Source organism: Amblyomma maculatum, chromosome 6, assembly GCF_055883805.1.
Source record: "Amblyomma maculatum isolate TAMU_Amacu chromosome 6, ASM5588380v1, whole genome shotgun sequence".
NCBI lineage: Eukaryota > Metazoa > Arthropoda > Arachnida > Ixodida > Ixodidae > Amblyomma > Amblyomma maculatum.
In genome coordinates, this window is record NC_139349.1 from 154,065,394 (window position 1) to 154,079,726 (window position 14,333).

A 14,333-nucleotide genomic window follows, 5' to 3' on the forward strand; every position below is an offset into this window, starting at 1 on the left:
TAGTTCTGTGTATGTGATTCATCGCTATGATTTCTGTAAAAACTTTTGTAATTTTATTCCACATGTATAAAAGTCGGCTCCCCTGTATCTTCTCAACAGAAAACAATGAAACTGCATCTCCTCTCTTTTTTTTTTCATCTATGTGAGTTCAAACCATTTGGGCTCAATGGGTATATGCCATATATGAGTTCAATTGGTTAACTATTTAGTCTTCATGGGTTACCAATTATTTCCAATTGGAAGAACGCATCCAATTCATATCAAATGGTCAGGCCCGCAATTGGTGGTGAAAACAATTGGTTTTTGACCCATTCATTTCAGTAGAGAAATTCCCAATTGGACCCATTAAAATTTTTTGACTGGGATTTTGACCTCGATGCCCCTTTTACACTGCGCGAGCATGCTGCAATTCTTGCTAACTGCACTCGCTCGGCTGCCGGTGGACGGAATCACATATAGTCCGCTTAATCTTCCCGATAACGGCAGAGCAGCTTCTCAACCACATAACACCGCCTGGAAAGGCGGCTTTCTACGCCATCGTCTTGGATTTCCTCACTTACTTTTCTCATTCCTAAACCTGGTACGCTCAGCCCTTTCTAATCTCCGGCTCATATTTCACTGACCTCCCTTGTCGGCAAGACGATGGAATTACTCGGCATTTAGAGGCTTTGAACTCACAGCCCCTCCCTCATTGGTTTTCATCCCCGCGTCTGCACCTTTTCCTCATACTTCAGCATACTAATTCTTCACCTGTGGTACTCGCAGCTTCACGCCCTGGTCACAGTCAATGCCCGCAACCCAGTCAAAAAAATTCAATGGGTCCAATTGGTAATTTCCCAATTGCAATTAATTGGTCAAAACCAATTGTTTTCACCACCCATTGGGCCTGACCATTTGATATGAATTGGTGCTCCTAATTGGAAATGATTGGTCACCCATGAAGACCAAATGGTTTGAACTCACATCGCTTGAAAAAAAAAAAGAATGGAGATGTAATTTCAATGTTTTCTGTCAGAAGTTTAGGGGAGCCAACTTTTATACAAGTGGAATGAAATTACAATTTTTTACAGAAATCATGAGAGACAAGCAAGCATTACACACACGGAACTATAACACAGATTCAATGTATATATCCACAGGTTGCATACATTGAACAGTGCTGCTGGGACCAGTGAAACATCTTTGTTATTCAGAGTTAACTTATTTAATTATGCCTGCACTTACAGTGAACACGATATAATCAATAAGATTAAGCGGCATATACTTTTTATAAGAACTTAAAATTTTCACTGTCGTCTCTTTATAGAGGTATGTATATCTGTGCATAATCTCAGTCAAGGATATCACTGACGACTTTCCCAATTGGGAATGTTTGCTTAGGACCAATTAGAACAAATGGGAAGCCCAATTCATTTCAAATGGGCGTCCTGATTGGGAGCGAAGGAATCCCAATTGGGATTGAAGTAACCCATTGGGCTTCCCATTAGCCCAGTGAGTTTATTCAATCCCAATTGGGAAGCCCCATTGGTTTCTTCAGTCCCAATTGGGACGCCCAAATGGTTTCTTTATTCCTAATTGGGAATCATGAAACCGGTTGGGTTCGACAGTACCCATTGGACAAACCATTTGGGATTGGCAGAACCAATTCAATTTGACTGGCCTTCCCAATTGGACCCATTGATTTCTTTTTTTACTGGGAAGGCCGGCACTCGATTGCGTTTCCCATGACCATATTACTTTAACTTCCAGAACCGACTGCGGCTCCCGCACGCAACTATTCATTCGAGCTTTTCTTTCTAATCGCAATTCCAGTTTCTCTTATGCAGCTCCTCGCGGGTCTGGAAGCCAGGTCCTCTTTCATACTCGTCTATCTACCCCTGCCACTCGCACTATAGCGGACCCTTCCTCCCCCCTCCGGATATTATCTCGCTTGTGGTCCTCTCCATCATTCATGGCATTTCCATTCTCTCCCACCTGTGCCTCAGTATATTTATACACCGACTCCCACGCGGCTATCCGTGTCATTCAATCTAAACCTCTCGCACCTAATCTGTCCACGGAGTTCAAGGCCGCACTTGCTGCGCTGCAGCCCTGTCCCGTCTTCCTCCGATGGATCCCTGGACACTAGGCGATTGACAGCAATGAGCTGGCGAACCAGCTCGCCCGTGAAACTCGTAACCGAGCACCGTTCATCCCCTGGAGAGCGGGAGACTGTCTCTTCGCGCCATCATCAGAGAATATTACAATGCTGCTCACTTAGGCAGCAAGCTCTACCCCGACCCTCCCTAATCTCTCCAATCAGGAGGCTCACGTCCTCCGGCAGATACCGCTGAATACGCTCATAACCCCTGCACGGCTATATTTGTACAAATTCCGCCGTGATCCATCATGCCCCAACTGCCCTTCGCCTTATGCCAACCTTTCCCACTGCCTATTTTCATGCCCGATTGCATTGCAATTGGGCTTCTTTCCCACCTCCTCCCATACTATCTGGACCTGGGTGGATTGGCTTTGAGCTTAGGGTGAGGAAGAACAGCGCACTCGTCCAGGAGGCTATCAATGTATTAGGCGCCGAAGTGTAGCACTTCAATCAAGTCCTTTACTACTACTACTACTGCAAGCTAATTAAACCTACTATTGCTGCTTTACATAGCCGCTTGAGCAAGATAAACCAGGCTTAAGTGTGATGCCGTGATGCTGTCCTCAGATAGAGCATTTGGACGACATTTAAAGAACTTTCATTCTTGTGTCATCTAGCAGGATGCAAACTGACCTCCGAGTAAGCCCTGTATGAGACGAGGATGTTTGTACTGTTTGTGGAAGTCATAAAATGATCCTGCTGCCTGGGACCATTTGATAGGCACGATTCTCACACCTTTTCTGGTACCCTTTATTGCTGTTATGTTACAAGCAGGCATGATGGCATCTACCAATGGCTAGTTACAAAACAATCAACCTACCCCCTTGTTAGCCCGCCCACCCCTTTCCATCCATTCATAGCTCTTCTCTTTTGCAGGCTATACCATTAAACTTTAAGCTTTCTCATACCCCCTGTGCTTCTGCAACATATACCAACAGGAACGAACTGCAGTAGAGGTTCCATGTAGTTTCTAGGCCTCCTGTTGTACTTTACTTGCACGCTGCCACTATTCAAATGGAGCTTAATGCAATTAGAAGAAAATTAGAATGTGAATTCCTTCTTAAGGTTATCTATGAACCTGCTTCTGACAACTTCAGAATGGCTGCCAGAAACATTCCACCTTTTTATTGCTATCCTGTCCATTTAGCGAAAAAAAAGAGAAAGGAAAGCACTGCAAAGTACAGCAAAAACTCAAAGCAGTTTAAAATACAAGCAGAGCAGCAAGAGATCATCTTGCACCTCACTTACCTGAGTGGACTGTCCCAAAACAGATTTCCCTAGCAGTGTTCAGAACTGCTAGAAGCAGCAAGCACTGTCCATCAAAAAAAGCAAGGACAAAGACAGTGGGGAACTCATTCCTTTACTATACATTAGACACTTTCAGATCTCTGTGTTACACTGCCAGTCAAAAAAACAACACCGTAAACACGGAAGACATGGGTGACATGGTTAACGTACAGGGTGGGGTTTTAGTGTTATAAACAGCTCGGATACAAACAGTCTCTCTCTTTATTCCACATATCGCAGGAGGCCAACGTCGACGCGAGCACAATTTCGAAAAAAAAAAAAAAAAAAGGGCCTGAAGAGTCATAGGTACGGACAGAGAAGGAGAGGTGCACAAGCTCATCCGTAAGCAGCGCCCCGAAAAGCCCCTTCGTGCAAGTCTGTGCGAGTGTCTGAGCTCGCTTTTGAACAAGCACTTGCTGGCCGAGGTGGAGGCCTCCGAGTCATATGTCACCCGGAAAAACACAATGGAGCGTCCAAAGTCGAGCCCGAAGGCAGTGAGGCACTTATTTCCCCTGCACAACAAAGGCCATCCTGCTGCCAATAAAAGCGTTAGAAAAGCAGAAATCATTGTTAAAGCAAGTGCCGTCGATTTCCTATTGAGGTACATGACTGCCGTGCCACAGAGCCAGGCCTCATTCACCATAAAATACACGCGAAGGGAAGGTTTCGGTTCTTGGCGTAAAGTCAGCCCCCTTCCTTCCTTAGAAGTGTGGCATGGCAAGGTACCGATACCGCAAAGAAGGCTCTCCAAAAGGACAGCTGCAATAGGGCAGCATGTGGAAGACGTCACACTAGAGAGGAGAAAGTACCCATCTGCTTGGCACTTGGTGCGATACACGCGACGTCCAAATGTGAAACAGCCAAAAATGCTGAGCTCGTAAACGAGAGGCCTTGCTGGACGGAAGAATGGAGGACGGTGCCTCCTAGCCAAGATTACAAGCAACTGACGCCAAGGCATTTAGTTGAGCCCCCTTCCGTGAACTGGTGCTGTGCTGCCAGCACTGACGTACGGCCATGAGTGGTGAGTTTGCCAGGTTTCTCTTTCTGAAGCCCAAGTGGGAGCTGCCATCAGCTCAGCTTCCAGCATAGCTGGCAGCCTGCAATGTGAAATGTCTCGCACCATTTTTTCATAGCGTTTGAAAATGATTAGACAAACCAAATGCTCAGAGAACAGTCAAGAGGCCTTGCAACTTGCAAATGATGTGAACTGGACTTGTACACGGAAAAAAGTGAGAAGAAGTGAGACAGAAGCAAACGTGCTGATGAATGGCTTTCCTTCAAACTGGAAACAAAAAGGGTGCTGCAAGGTCCAAAACAAATGCGAAAACATTTTTCAAGCTGAAATGAAGCAACAGAGATGGCATTTCTCTTAAAGCTCAGTTGTACAGCTGCATACATAGCGCGCCTATTTCGGTGGAAAGAGGCCCACTCCAATGAAGGCGTCAGGAAGAAAAAAAAAGGTCGGAAAGTCTGAAGGCACAGACCACCTTCATGAAACCCGCGGCAGAGTGAACACGCACAGAGGCATAGAGCGTTTGATCGACACGGCACTCATCTGCACAGCAAACTCGAGCAAGGAACGGGGTCAGAAGACAGCCGGCACACACAGCTGGGGCCCCAGTGTCGCAACTCTGCTTGGGCAGAGGTGAACCCATGAAAACACTCCGGAAGCTCGGCCTGGCTCGAGGGGTGCTGGGAAAAGGTTTTGGCCAGCGGGAAAAAACAGGAGAGATTTTTAATGACTACAGTGCTGGCCGACCGGCCGCGAGGCTCGTGCAGCGGTGCTTATGACAACACACACGCGCAACAAATGGGGTTGTTAGTGCTGCCGCCCCAGTCGCGTCGCTGGTGAGCAAGTCCGCTCCTCATTACCTTGCAGCACGCGACGCTGCTGTTGCCGCGAGTGCTCAGTGAGTTGCATAAGTTATCGCAAAGCAAGGAGGATGGGGCTTGAGAGCAATGGTGAGGCAGCAAGCTGAGCTCCAGCGGCCGGCAGGGCGCGAGCTACACTCAAATGGGCCGCGTGAAGTTGGCCGGGAAGAGGCCTTTCTCGCCCGTCGACTCCTTGATGCCCATTAGCCAGCCTTCCTCCTGCAAAGAGAAAAAGAGAGAGAATCCACCAATATTTTACATTCATTACACAGTGCAGCTGACGTCACTCCTAAAACAGCGCATACATGACAAGGACAGAGGAAAAAAAATATGGGCGCTGCTGACTTGTAAGCAAAACTGTTTTGTGGAGGGCATCCAATTCTTACACGCTATAATGAATGCTTCAGCAACAAGTCAACGCCCGTGTCTGTTCCTGCATCCTCATCATGTTGCGCTGCTTCAAAGCACTGAAAGATGGAACTAGTGCTACTAGAGTAGGACGACCTTGCCCAAACATTCAAGAGGGAAACTTTGTTTGCAGTGCAAAAAACATTTGTCCCATTTCGAGGTTCAACCAGGAAAGGTAGCCATCGATTTAGATGTAGTGAAATTCACCCTTCTGCCCACACCAACAATGACTGCATCCCCTCAACAACAGCACAGTCTCACTTGAGTGGATGGATAACAGAATTATCCTATTCAAAACAGTGTCGGGCTCAGCATTTTTAAAGAGAAAACTGTCACAGCATGGATTTAGCCATATAGCCCTGCAAGTGTACAGCTTAGTGAAATAATTTATTTGCCATCTTCCAAACGTGGAATCAACACATCTGCGTCTGCCGTTCCATCTAGATTCCCCGTGCAGCCTTCTGAGTAGTCTTGATGAGTATGCAGCAAGATCCAGGTCGCTTCAAACAATCAGCAATGTTTCGTGCTACTAATATTGAAGTGGAATAAATTTTACTTTATACTGCTGTCAGATTACGCACGCCCCAACGACATCATAAAGCATTCAGATATCTCGGATGTACTTTTCGCACTCTCAATGGCACATCGGCTTGATGCATGTGGTTTACCTCTGCACTTGTATCCCACCAACTAATCTGTCCTAATCCATCAACCTACTATTCAATGTAGGACATTTTTTTTTTTCCTCACTTATTTTGTAGAGGACTAATAAGCTGTTGTAAACAAGAACGATCACTTAAAAAGTTCTGTGTACGCTAGTAGTGCACACTTTAATAAGTCTTTTTTCTCGAGTTGGCTAAATGTTTTTACAGCATCCCTGACCTTTCACCGGTTTCCCAAGGTACACAAAATTCCCCTAATAATTTCAGGTCTCACAGTTCACTAAACACTCTGGTAATGACTATAGTGCCCCAGAGGTGTTTGTTTGGCCAGCATTGATATTAAAACGTTTCAGCAAGCTAATATATTCAACTCCTCCTTCAGGCTTACTACACATACACAAAATACACTTATCATCCCCAAGGGAATAATGCCTTTTTCTCCCTGCCATCATTCCTCAATGGTTTGAAATTTGGCTACTGGGTTAGTAAAAATCTGTTCAAGCTTGGTTAATTCAAAAATAAAAAAAATTGAAAGAATTATCGTGATATTGTAATTTCTAATGCAAATCAGACCGGACGATTTGAAGTGGTGGCTTGCGCCAGCCCAGCTAATTTTGCCCACTAAACACCACACAATTTGTATAGAATTGTGCCTGCATCTTTTAAGGCATTGTGATGTCACTTCAATGGTAGGTGCTTTTTCCCATCTGCACCTGTATGGGCATGATTCACTTTGATCAGCATAAATTTTATTACCGTGACAGCATTAGAGGCCCCGTTAACTGGAAAATCTCGGATAGCTCCTTTGAAATGGGAGATTGACCCAGGGTCCTTTCACCCTGAGCCGAGCATGCCACCCATAAGCGGGGGTGTTTCACGTAATGTGGTAGCTTACAACTACATGCTCCTAATGAATGCAGGATTAAGGAATAAATTGAACAGCAAAGTGGATGTACACAAGTGAAGATCCGTAAAAGAGGCACCAGACAGGGGCTTGCGTCATATCCTTAAAAGGCAGAGTTTATGTGTCCCCAAAGTTTTCGTGCATCTTTTTTTTTTAATCCCTGCCACCTCCCCTCGCTGTGCACCACTTAATGCGTAACTACAGCCTAACATGAAATAACGCACAAAAGAGAAGACAAGACGACACGAGGCTGAACTAACAACTTATATTTAATGAAAAAGCACGTTAGGCTGTAGTTACACACTATCATGAACCAAGTAGCTCAGATTCAGATCATACTGCAGCACCCCTTAGATTGCAAGGCGCTGCTGAGCCAGAACAGCCGTTCAAAAATCTGCAAGGAAAAACGCAGGAGGCAAAAATCTGCAGCTGTGATACTGTACCCCACTGAAAATTTTTGTTTGCAGTCTGAGCCTATTCTGCTCACAAAAGTAATTGCCATCAGCTGGGCACATGAGAAAAAGTGAAAAAGTAGTGCTCTCACCTGTTCTTCTGGATCGTCATACTCGATGACTCGGATAATCTCGCCACTTTCGAAGTTCAGTTCGTCAACATCTTCGGCTGTGTACTTGTATGTGGCACGCACCTGGGAGCCGAGAAGGAGTACATTAGTATGCGACGCTGATTCTGCTTATTCCGCAATAGAAGTACAATTAGGCTTGATGGGCGTTCACTTACACTGCCCGTGGAGTATCACATGCAATGAACATATTGTGCACACGATTTCCCTGTCGTGTGACAGGCAGCGTGCCAGTCAATTTCTAATGACCGGCGCAAGGGGAGCATATGCACAATGTTGTCACGAATGGGCGAGACTGCTACACATTTGGAAGTATTATCGAGCACAAATGAAATACTGACATGCATGTGCCCCACTGTCTTGCTTTGCAACCAGCTTGTATAAATGCACACTCTGCTGGACCACCCACACACAGAGATTAGGATAAGAGCGGTAGTTGAGAAGTGTAACTGCCCACACGCAGGCAAAATACTCTGCTTACCTTGCAGCTGCTATCTGCACCTCATTATGGCTTGGTAGTGCAGCCTATGTCAAGTGCTATGGGCCCAAGAGATCTGCTCTACTCCAGAAATTCTCAAACTGGGTTCTCCAGAAACTAGGAGGTTCTGCGGGCTACTTTCGTGGGTTCAGCGAGCCCAGACACTGGACTTCCCATCACTTCTTTCCTTGCTGCACTTCTTGCAACTTACGCAGACCAGGCACAGTGCTTGGTTCGTTAAAACCCATCTTAAGAGCATTAGCTCCTCTTACATCTCAGATAATTCTTCCATTTCGTGCCATCAGCATAGTCTAAGTGCACCAAAATATTCTGCGCGCTGACACTTGTTTGTTTTGACGAAAACGTGTTGAACATCAATGTTTACTTATTAAATATATGCAACTCGTACCGTTAGAAACATTAGTCACTTGTGTAACGCGGTAAAGCTTGGCGCCTGCTTCTGAGGCAGCACCACTGGAGCTGAGCAGTTTGATATTTATCCGTTTTAAGGCGAACCACATTCTGTATATAAAGTTAAAATTAGCTGTATTTATCAAAATGATTTAGGAACAGCTCAAAACAGACAATAATTTGCAATATATGTGTTCTATTCGTGGTTTGACTGTGTCACTGCTAGACGTGGTACACTTAAATTCTAGAAATTTAAAGCTTCATTTCAAATGTACGCTCCCTTCCCTATAGACTGACCCGGAAAAAAGTGATATCGTACCATGCTGAAGAACAACATGATACTTTCACTGCTGACATTAATGACAGTAATGTGTTACTGTAACCTAATCCTCTAATAATGGTTGCCTACACGCAAATAGTCTTTCCTATGACAGCAAGAAGTTTGCATGGTCAGTGGCAGCACTGGCATGTCAACACCTTCAGTGACGTCAGTCCAAAGAGAAAAGGATGGTGGACACACCCTGTAAAGCACCCCCGCTGGCAGATCTGTGGTTGTGGCACCCACAGGAATGTCATACAGCTCGTCTGCTGTGGCAGCCTGCTTGTCACCATCACTGTTCATCTGCAGGGGGAGAACAATGCACAGGTGAGACAGCAGCGACCACAGAGACTGCGAAACCGGCCACTGAGGGACACTGAGGACAATCCGGTAAAAGACCCCTCCCTTTCACTCAGTCTTGTGCCAGCTGCATCCTTTTGATCCCAGCAAACTTCCTAATGTCATTCGTCCACTGGGGCGCCTACCTGTGCGCCAACGTCCACTGGTTCATAGTCCTTCTCATCGCGCCGGTGGTGTGGCGTCTCCCCATTGCGGTCACTCCCCACGTAGCTGGCTCGGAATCCGGGTGGGCTCACCAACGCTGAGTCCTCGTTCTCCAACCGGGCCGCTGCAAAGGCCGTAAGATCATGTCAGGCAACACTACACACTGCACACATGGGAGCTCATCAATCTGTCCTGCCGAACCTAAAAAGTCACAGTCCGGTGTTCACACAAAAGCGGGGTGGGTCGTTCACACAAGATATGATCCGAAAAAATCCCGAGGCTGGAACATTTTGTTCAACTATGACATTTGTGCCAAAACTAGAGCGCAAGCAGTACCACCCCATTTTTACCTGCCTAACTCTGGAAACATGAAAACTGAAAACGAAGGACCCGACACACCATAGAGGTTGACTCCATAATAAAGAAATGCCCATTGTGGTGGCTCAGTGATTAAGGTGCTCGACCGCTGATATCGAGGAGGACGCTGGTTTAAATCCTGGCCGCAGCGGCTGCTTTTCAATGCCGGAGAAATGCAAGATCCCCATGCATGCAATGTCAGTGCATGTTAAAGATCGCGAGGTGGCCGAAATTTCTGGAGTCTCCCTCTAGGCCCTTCATAACTTAAGTTGCTTAGGGATAAAATTAATGAAGAACCAATTATAAATTTTTAGTGCCTTACTAGTACATTATTTTGAAATAAAAAAATAATGAGTAGAAGTGGAAGTCTGTAGATTCGTGTGTCCTTCCTACTGCACATTGAACATTCAGCCTTCAAGGCCTAATGTTAGACTTAAGTACCGAAAGAAAAGAAATGTTAGGACTCATCGGGAACAATTACCAAAATATTTTTATTTGCATAAAATTGTTTCAACTAAATGTGCACCAACAGTCACAGTAAAATAAATAGTTAATAAAAGCTCTCCTTCCTAGTGCAATGTCTGCAGTGCATCAAAATAAATAGCTTAAATTAAGAAAGACGGACAGCGATTAAATAATTCTTGACACAGGTATTGAAACATAACTAATTAGCTATGCTGTGTTATTTTCTTGCATATTATATACTGCTAAAGGGAAATTAAAGATACCACACTGTCAAAGCGGTCAAAAGAATTGGCCAAAATCAATCTCATAGAAGCTAGAACTCAGGAGTTCAGACAGAGCAATTTTTTCTTCAAGAGTGTGAATGAAGGTGTGTTCATGCAGGCCTCTGCCCTCACGTGAATGATGAAGGCCTCTTTCTGCTGGTCCGCCATGATGGGAAGAAAAGCTCAGTAATTTAAGGACCACCCGGATCTTCCGGTATGCTGGCGACTACTTCATCTTGTTCGAGTGCCAACCTGGTGTACACCTTGCTCACCGAATGTTTAAGGTTAGAGTAAAAGATTTAAAATCCCAAATGGCATTGAAATGACCCTCTTCGCCTTGACCGCAATCAGAGAGAAGCCTGCCGTCACTCCTTTTCTCATGACCGCTTATTTAGCGCAAAGCACTTCTCAAATATCACGTACAGACTAGCTCATAATAAAGTTAATAAAGTTTTACTTCAGTCCATCGACAACCAGCCAAAGTCCTTGAATGCAACTTAAACTTTTGGACCACATTATTTGTGCTGGATTTATGCGCCATTCAACAACAGTGCCATTAGCATTTTAGTGGGCACATTCCAAGGCTGTAAAACACACCATCGCCATCATTGCAATGAGGAACATGCTGAGAAGATCACTCCCCCGCCCTCAGTTTTGGATTCCTCTTGGCCCTAATCAACAGATCTGGCATGACTCGTTTTGTCAGAATTTCCCAAAGGCAAACTGAAGTGTCACAACACACAGGATTCAAAAACAAAGGCCACCAAATTCTCTATGCTCATTTCGTTTCCCATTGGCTGAAGGAAGCTGCAAACTGCGAGGTACCTGGGTTGCGTTTTCTGCCCCTAACAAACTTGGTGGTCTTTGCCAAAAAATGAAATGCAAAGAAGCAAAAGCAAGTTCTCTGTCAAAAAACTCGCGATCCACTCTGTGCAATGTCACAAGGGTGTAGCATATAATATACCACTAAAATGTGATCGCACACACATCAGTCAGATAAGACTATGCCTGAATTATTAGCTTTGTGCATATGTATTTCTTTGGAGACTGGTACAGGGAGCAATCCACCCATCCATTGCAAACATTTCAATGGCTGTAGACCTAAGCTATCTCAGGTGAGATTTACCCAGCAAAAACAAAGAAAAGCTGTCAGGCAAATCTACAAGACCTTCACTGTTCCTTTCAGGGCAAAGGCTTGCTTGAGTATACCTTCAATAACACTCTTGAAGAAAGAATTGTTCTATCTGAAAATTCTGACCATTCTTTTTCATCCCTTTGATCACACGGTAGCTTCAATATCTTCCTGGTGGTATATATTGTGAAAGCAAATAAGCAGTTTTCTGTTCGTAGTAGCCAGCATTTGCGTTATCATTCCTTGTCCTCGTTTGTGTTGCTTTCGTCCTAGTAACCACGAACAATACCAAAACAGTAAGCAAGAGTAATTTCCTTTAAGAAAAAATAGCAAAGGATGACTGGTACTGGAAGGACAGATGTAAAAGCAAACCAGTCGGAAATCAGGGGACACAAATGAGAGCATATAAGAATTGGACACAGAGAATGTCCACTCCACCGCTGGCCCACTCGGGGGCAATTGAAGGTTTAGATGATGAAAAAAGCTGGATGACACAATTTTTCGTCTCAAGGATACAAAGACAGTAAATAACTGCCTTGAATACTGGAAGTGATGCTTGCTGGATGAGTGCATACCTCATAATGATAAACAAGACCTAACTCTAGTGTCGTCATGTGCTGCTACTTTGTCTCATCTTGTTACGCGCAGTTTTACCATCATGCCTTAATTGATCAAGGCTGCTGCATACACAACAGCCACGTGGCCCCAATCATCTCAAAACACAGCCTGTTAGATTTGCGTGGTGATGCCAAGAAATTGAACCTGTGCCTGAAAATAGTGCAATTACCGTCTCCCTAAACAGTAGAGTTTCTGAACAGTGAAGCTCGATTCTACACATTGGGCGCCTTCATGTCACCTTGCTGCTTAGGGCGGCGACAACTGTGGTATGGCTTGGAGTTGTCATTTTGTCTCTCAATTACTCAGTAACCTCAAGTATAGACATGAAGCCAGTAGATTTCTGACTGAAATAAGACCTGTGGGCTAGCTAGCTACGTAAGGCAGCCGAAACACGCTCTTTTAAAGGGGTACCGCAACGTAATTTGAATGCACTGTTTTGCTTGGTTGTAATTGTTGAGTTATGCCAATGCTATTACCTCGTTGAAAACTGTACAGCATAACATAACATATTTTTCCTAATGGACATAATTTTCTGTTTATCCAATCGTCAAATGCCCGCCAGCTGAAATCATATCCACTACAGAGGACCATCACTCTGTGCCGACACCGTCAGTACCATGGTTTTGGTTCTTGGGCAAATTAAAATATTAGGGAGTAAAGAATTGAGTGACCTTCCCAGTAACTCCTCCCTATTGTAGGATGCCTGCGGATGGGAAGAACGGGACACCAAGGAGCGGGCTCACGAGAAAAGCACTATCACAGTGCATGGTGACAAAAAAACATCTCCTTCCCCTGCCAGATTCCGGTCTGTTTATTCCTCATTCTATTTCTGCAAGGCGCTCATGCGGTCATAACCACGGAAGAGATGTTGTCAAATTTAGTGAAAAAATGTTACAGTGACCAGGAAACCATAAAAAGTACTTCACAATGTTGTCGTGACATGCTCATATAGGCTGTTTTGATTTGTCCTTCTGCATGAAGTCACTGGTTGAAATGGGAAGAACAAAGACCTGCAAAACAGAGCTGAGGAGTTGAATAAAACTTTGACTTTGCTTGTATATTCCTTATTACATATTTCTTTCCTTAATACTTCCCATTCCAATTTACCAATTTCTCTTTCTGAGTCTGTATCTGTGCGACAAAAAATTTACCTAAAACACAGTAGACAAGTTCTGCGGGGCCCCTTTAAGTTGACTTTATCTTCAAATTGTGTAAGCATCATAAACTGTGGAGGATTTAAGGAAAGTATGCACACAGCTACTTGGCTGGCCTCGGCAACACCGCTTCCAAGCTGTGGCAATATGTGCATGCAATGCTCAGGCAGAAGACAGATGGCAAGCATAATGTTTGTGCAGAACTCAAACAGCAAGCCGAGGCTGAGCATCGAGGAAGCACCATGGTTATTGCAGCATGACACTGGCGCTAAAAAAGATCCCCTTCCTCATCTGTTCCTGGAGCAGTGAGAAAAAGCGAGTCGCATTTGCGTCCATTTTCATATGCTGCTAGAACAGCTACCTGCCAGCTCAAAAACAAATAAAACCCACAATGCTACAACCAACCTCTAGCATGTTGACTGTGTGATGTAAACTGTCAAAAGCGCCAATCTTGGGTACCCTGTAATTTAAATTCCTGTTTACAGCTGTAGGGAAGCATTATTCAAGCCTCACTTCAAGGCAAACGCAGTGGCTCATTGAAGTGAGGCTTCAATAATGCTTCTCTGCAGCTGTAAACAGGAATCTAAATTACCGGGTACCCAAGATTGGCGCTTTTGACAGTTTCCATCACACAGTATTGTGTCAAGACAGACATTGGAAAAGGCACCAATTCATCACTGACCAATTATTAAAATGTGTGAGGCACTTGTGTACTGTTTTCAATGTGGAAAACTTATCTTGCTACACAGGGGCACCTTGTAGCCACAATGCTGTATCCC

At 44.7% G+C, this 14,333-nt stretch overlaps 1 protein-coding gene across 1 annotated transcript in view; it reads right to left on the reverse strand.

Moving 5' to 3' along the window:
- Positions 1-3,487: 3,487 nt before the first annotated feature.
- Positions 3,488-14,333, reverse strand: part of Amph (amphiphysin) — a 97,764-nt gene continuing 86,918 nt past the window's right edge. Inside the window, exons 9-12 of the mRNA XM_084607569.1 lie at positions 9,547-9,689; positions 9,263-9,364; positions 7,818-7,919; positions 3,488-5,518 (exon numbers count right to left, since the gene is read on the reverse strand). Coding sequence (XP_084463695.1) covers positions 5,438-5,518; positions 7,818-7,919; positions 9,263-9,364; positions 9,547-9,689 — 428 coding nt within the window. The 3' untranslated portion in view covers positions 3,488-5,437. The remainder of the gene's footprint in view (positions 5,519-7,817; positions 7,920-9,262; positions 9,365-9,546; positions 9,690-14,333) is intronic.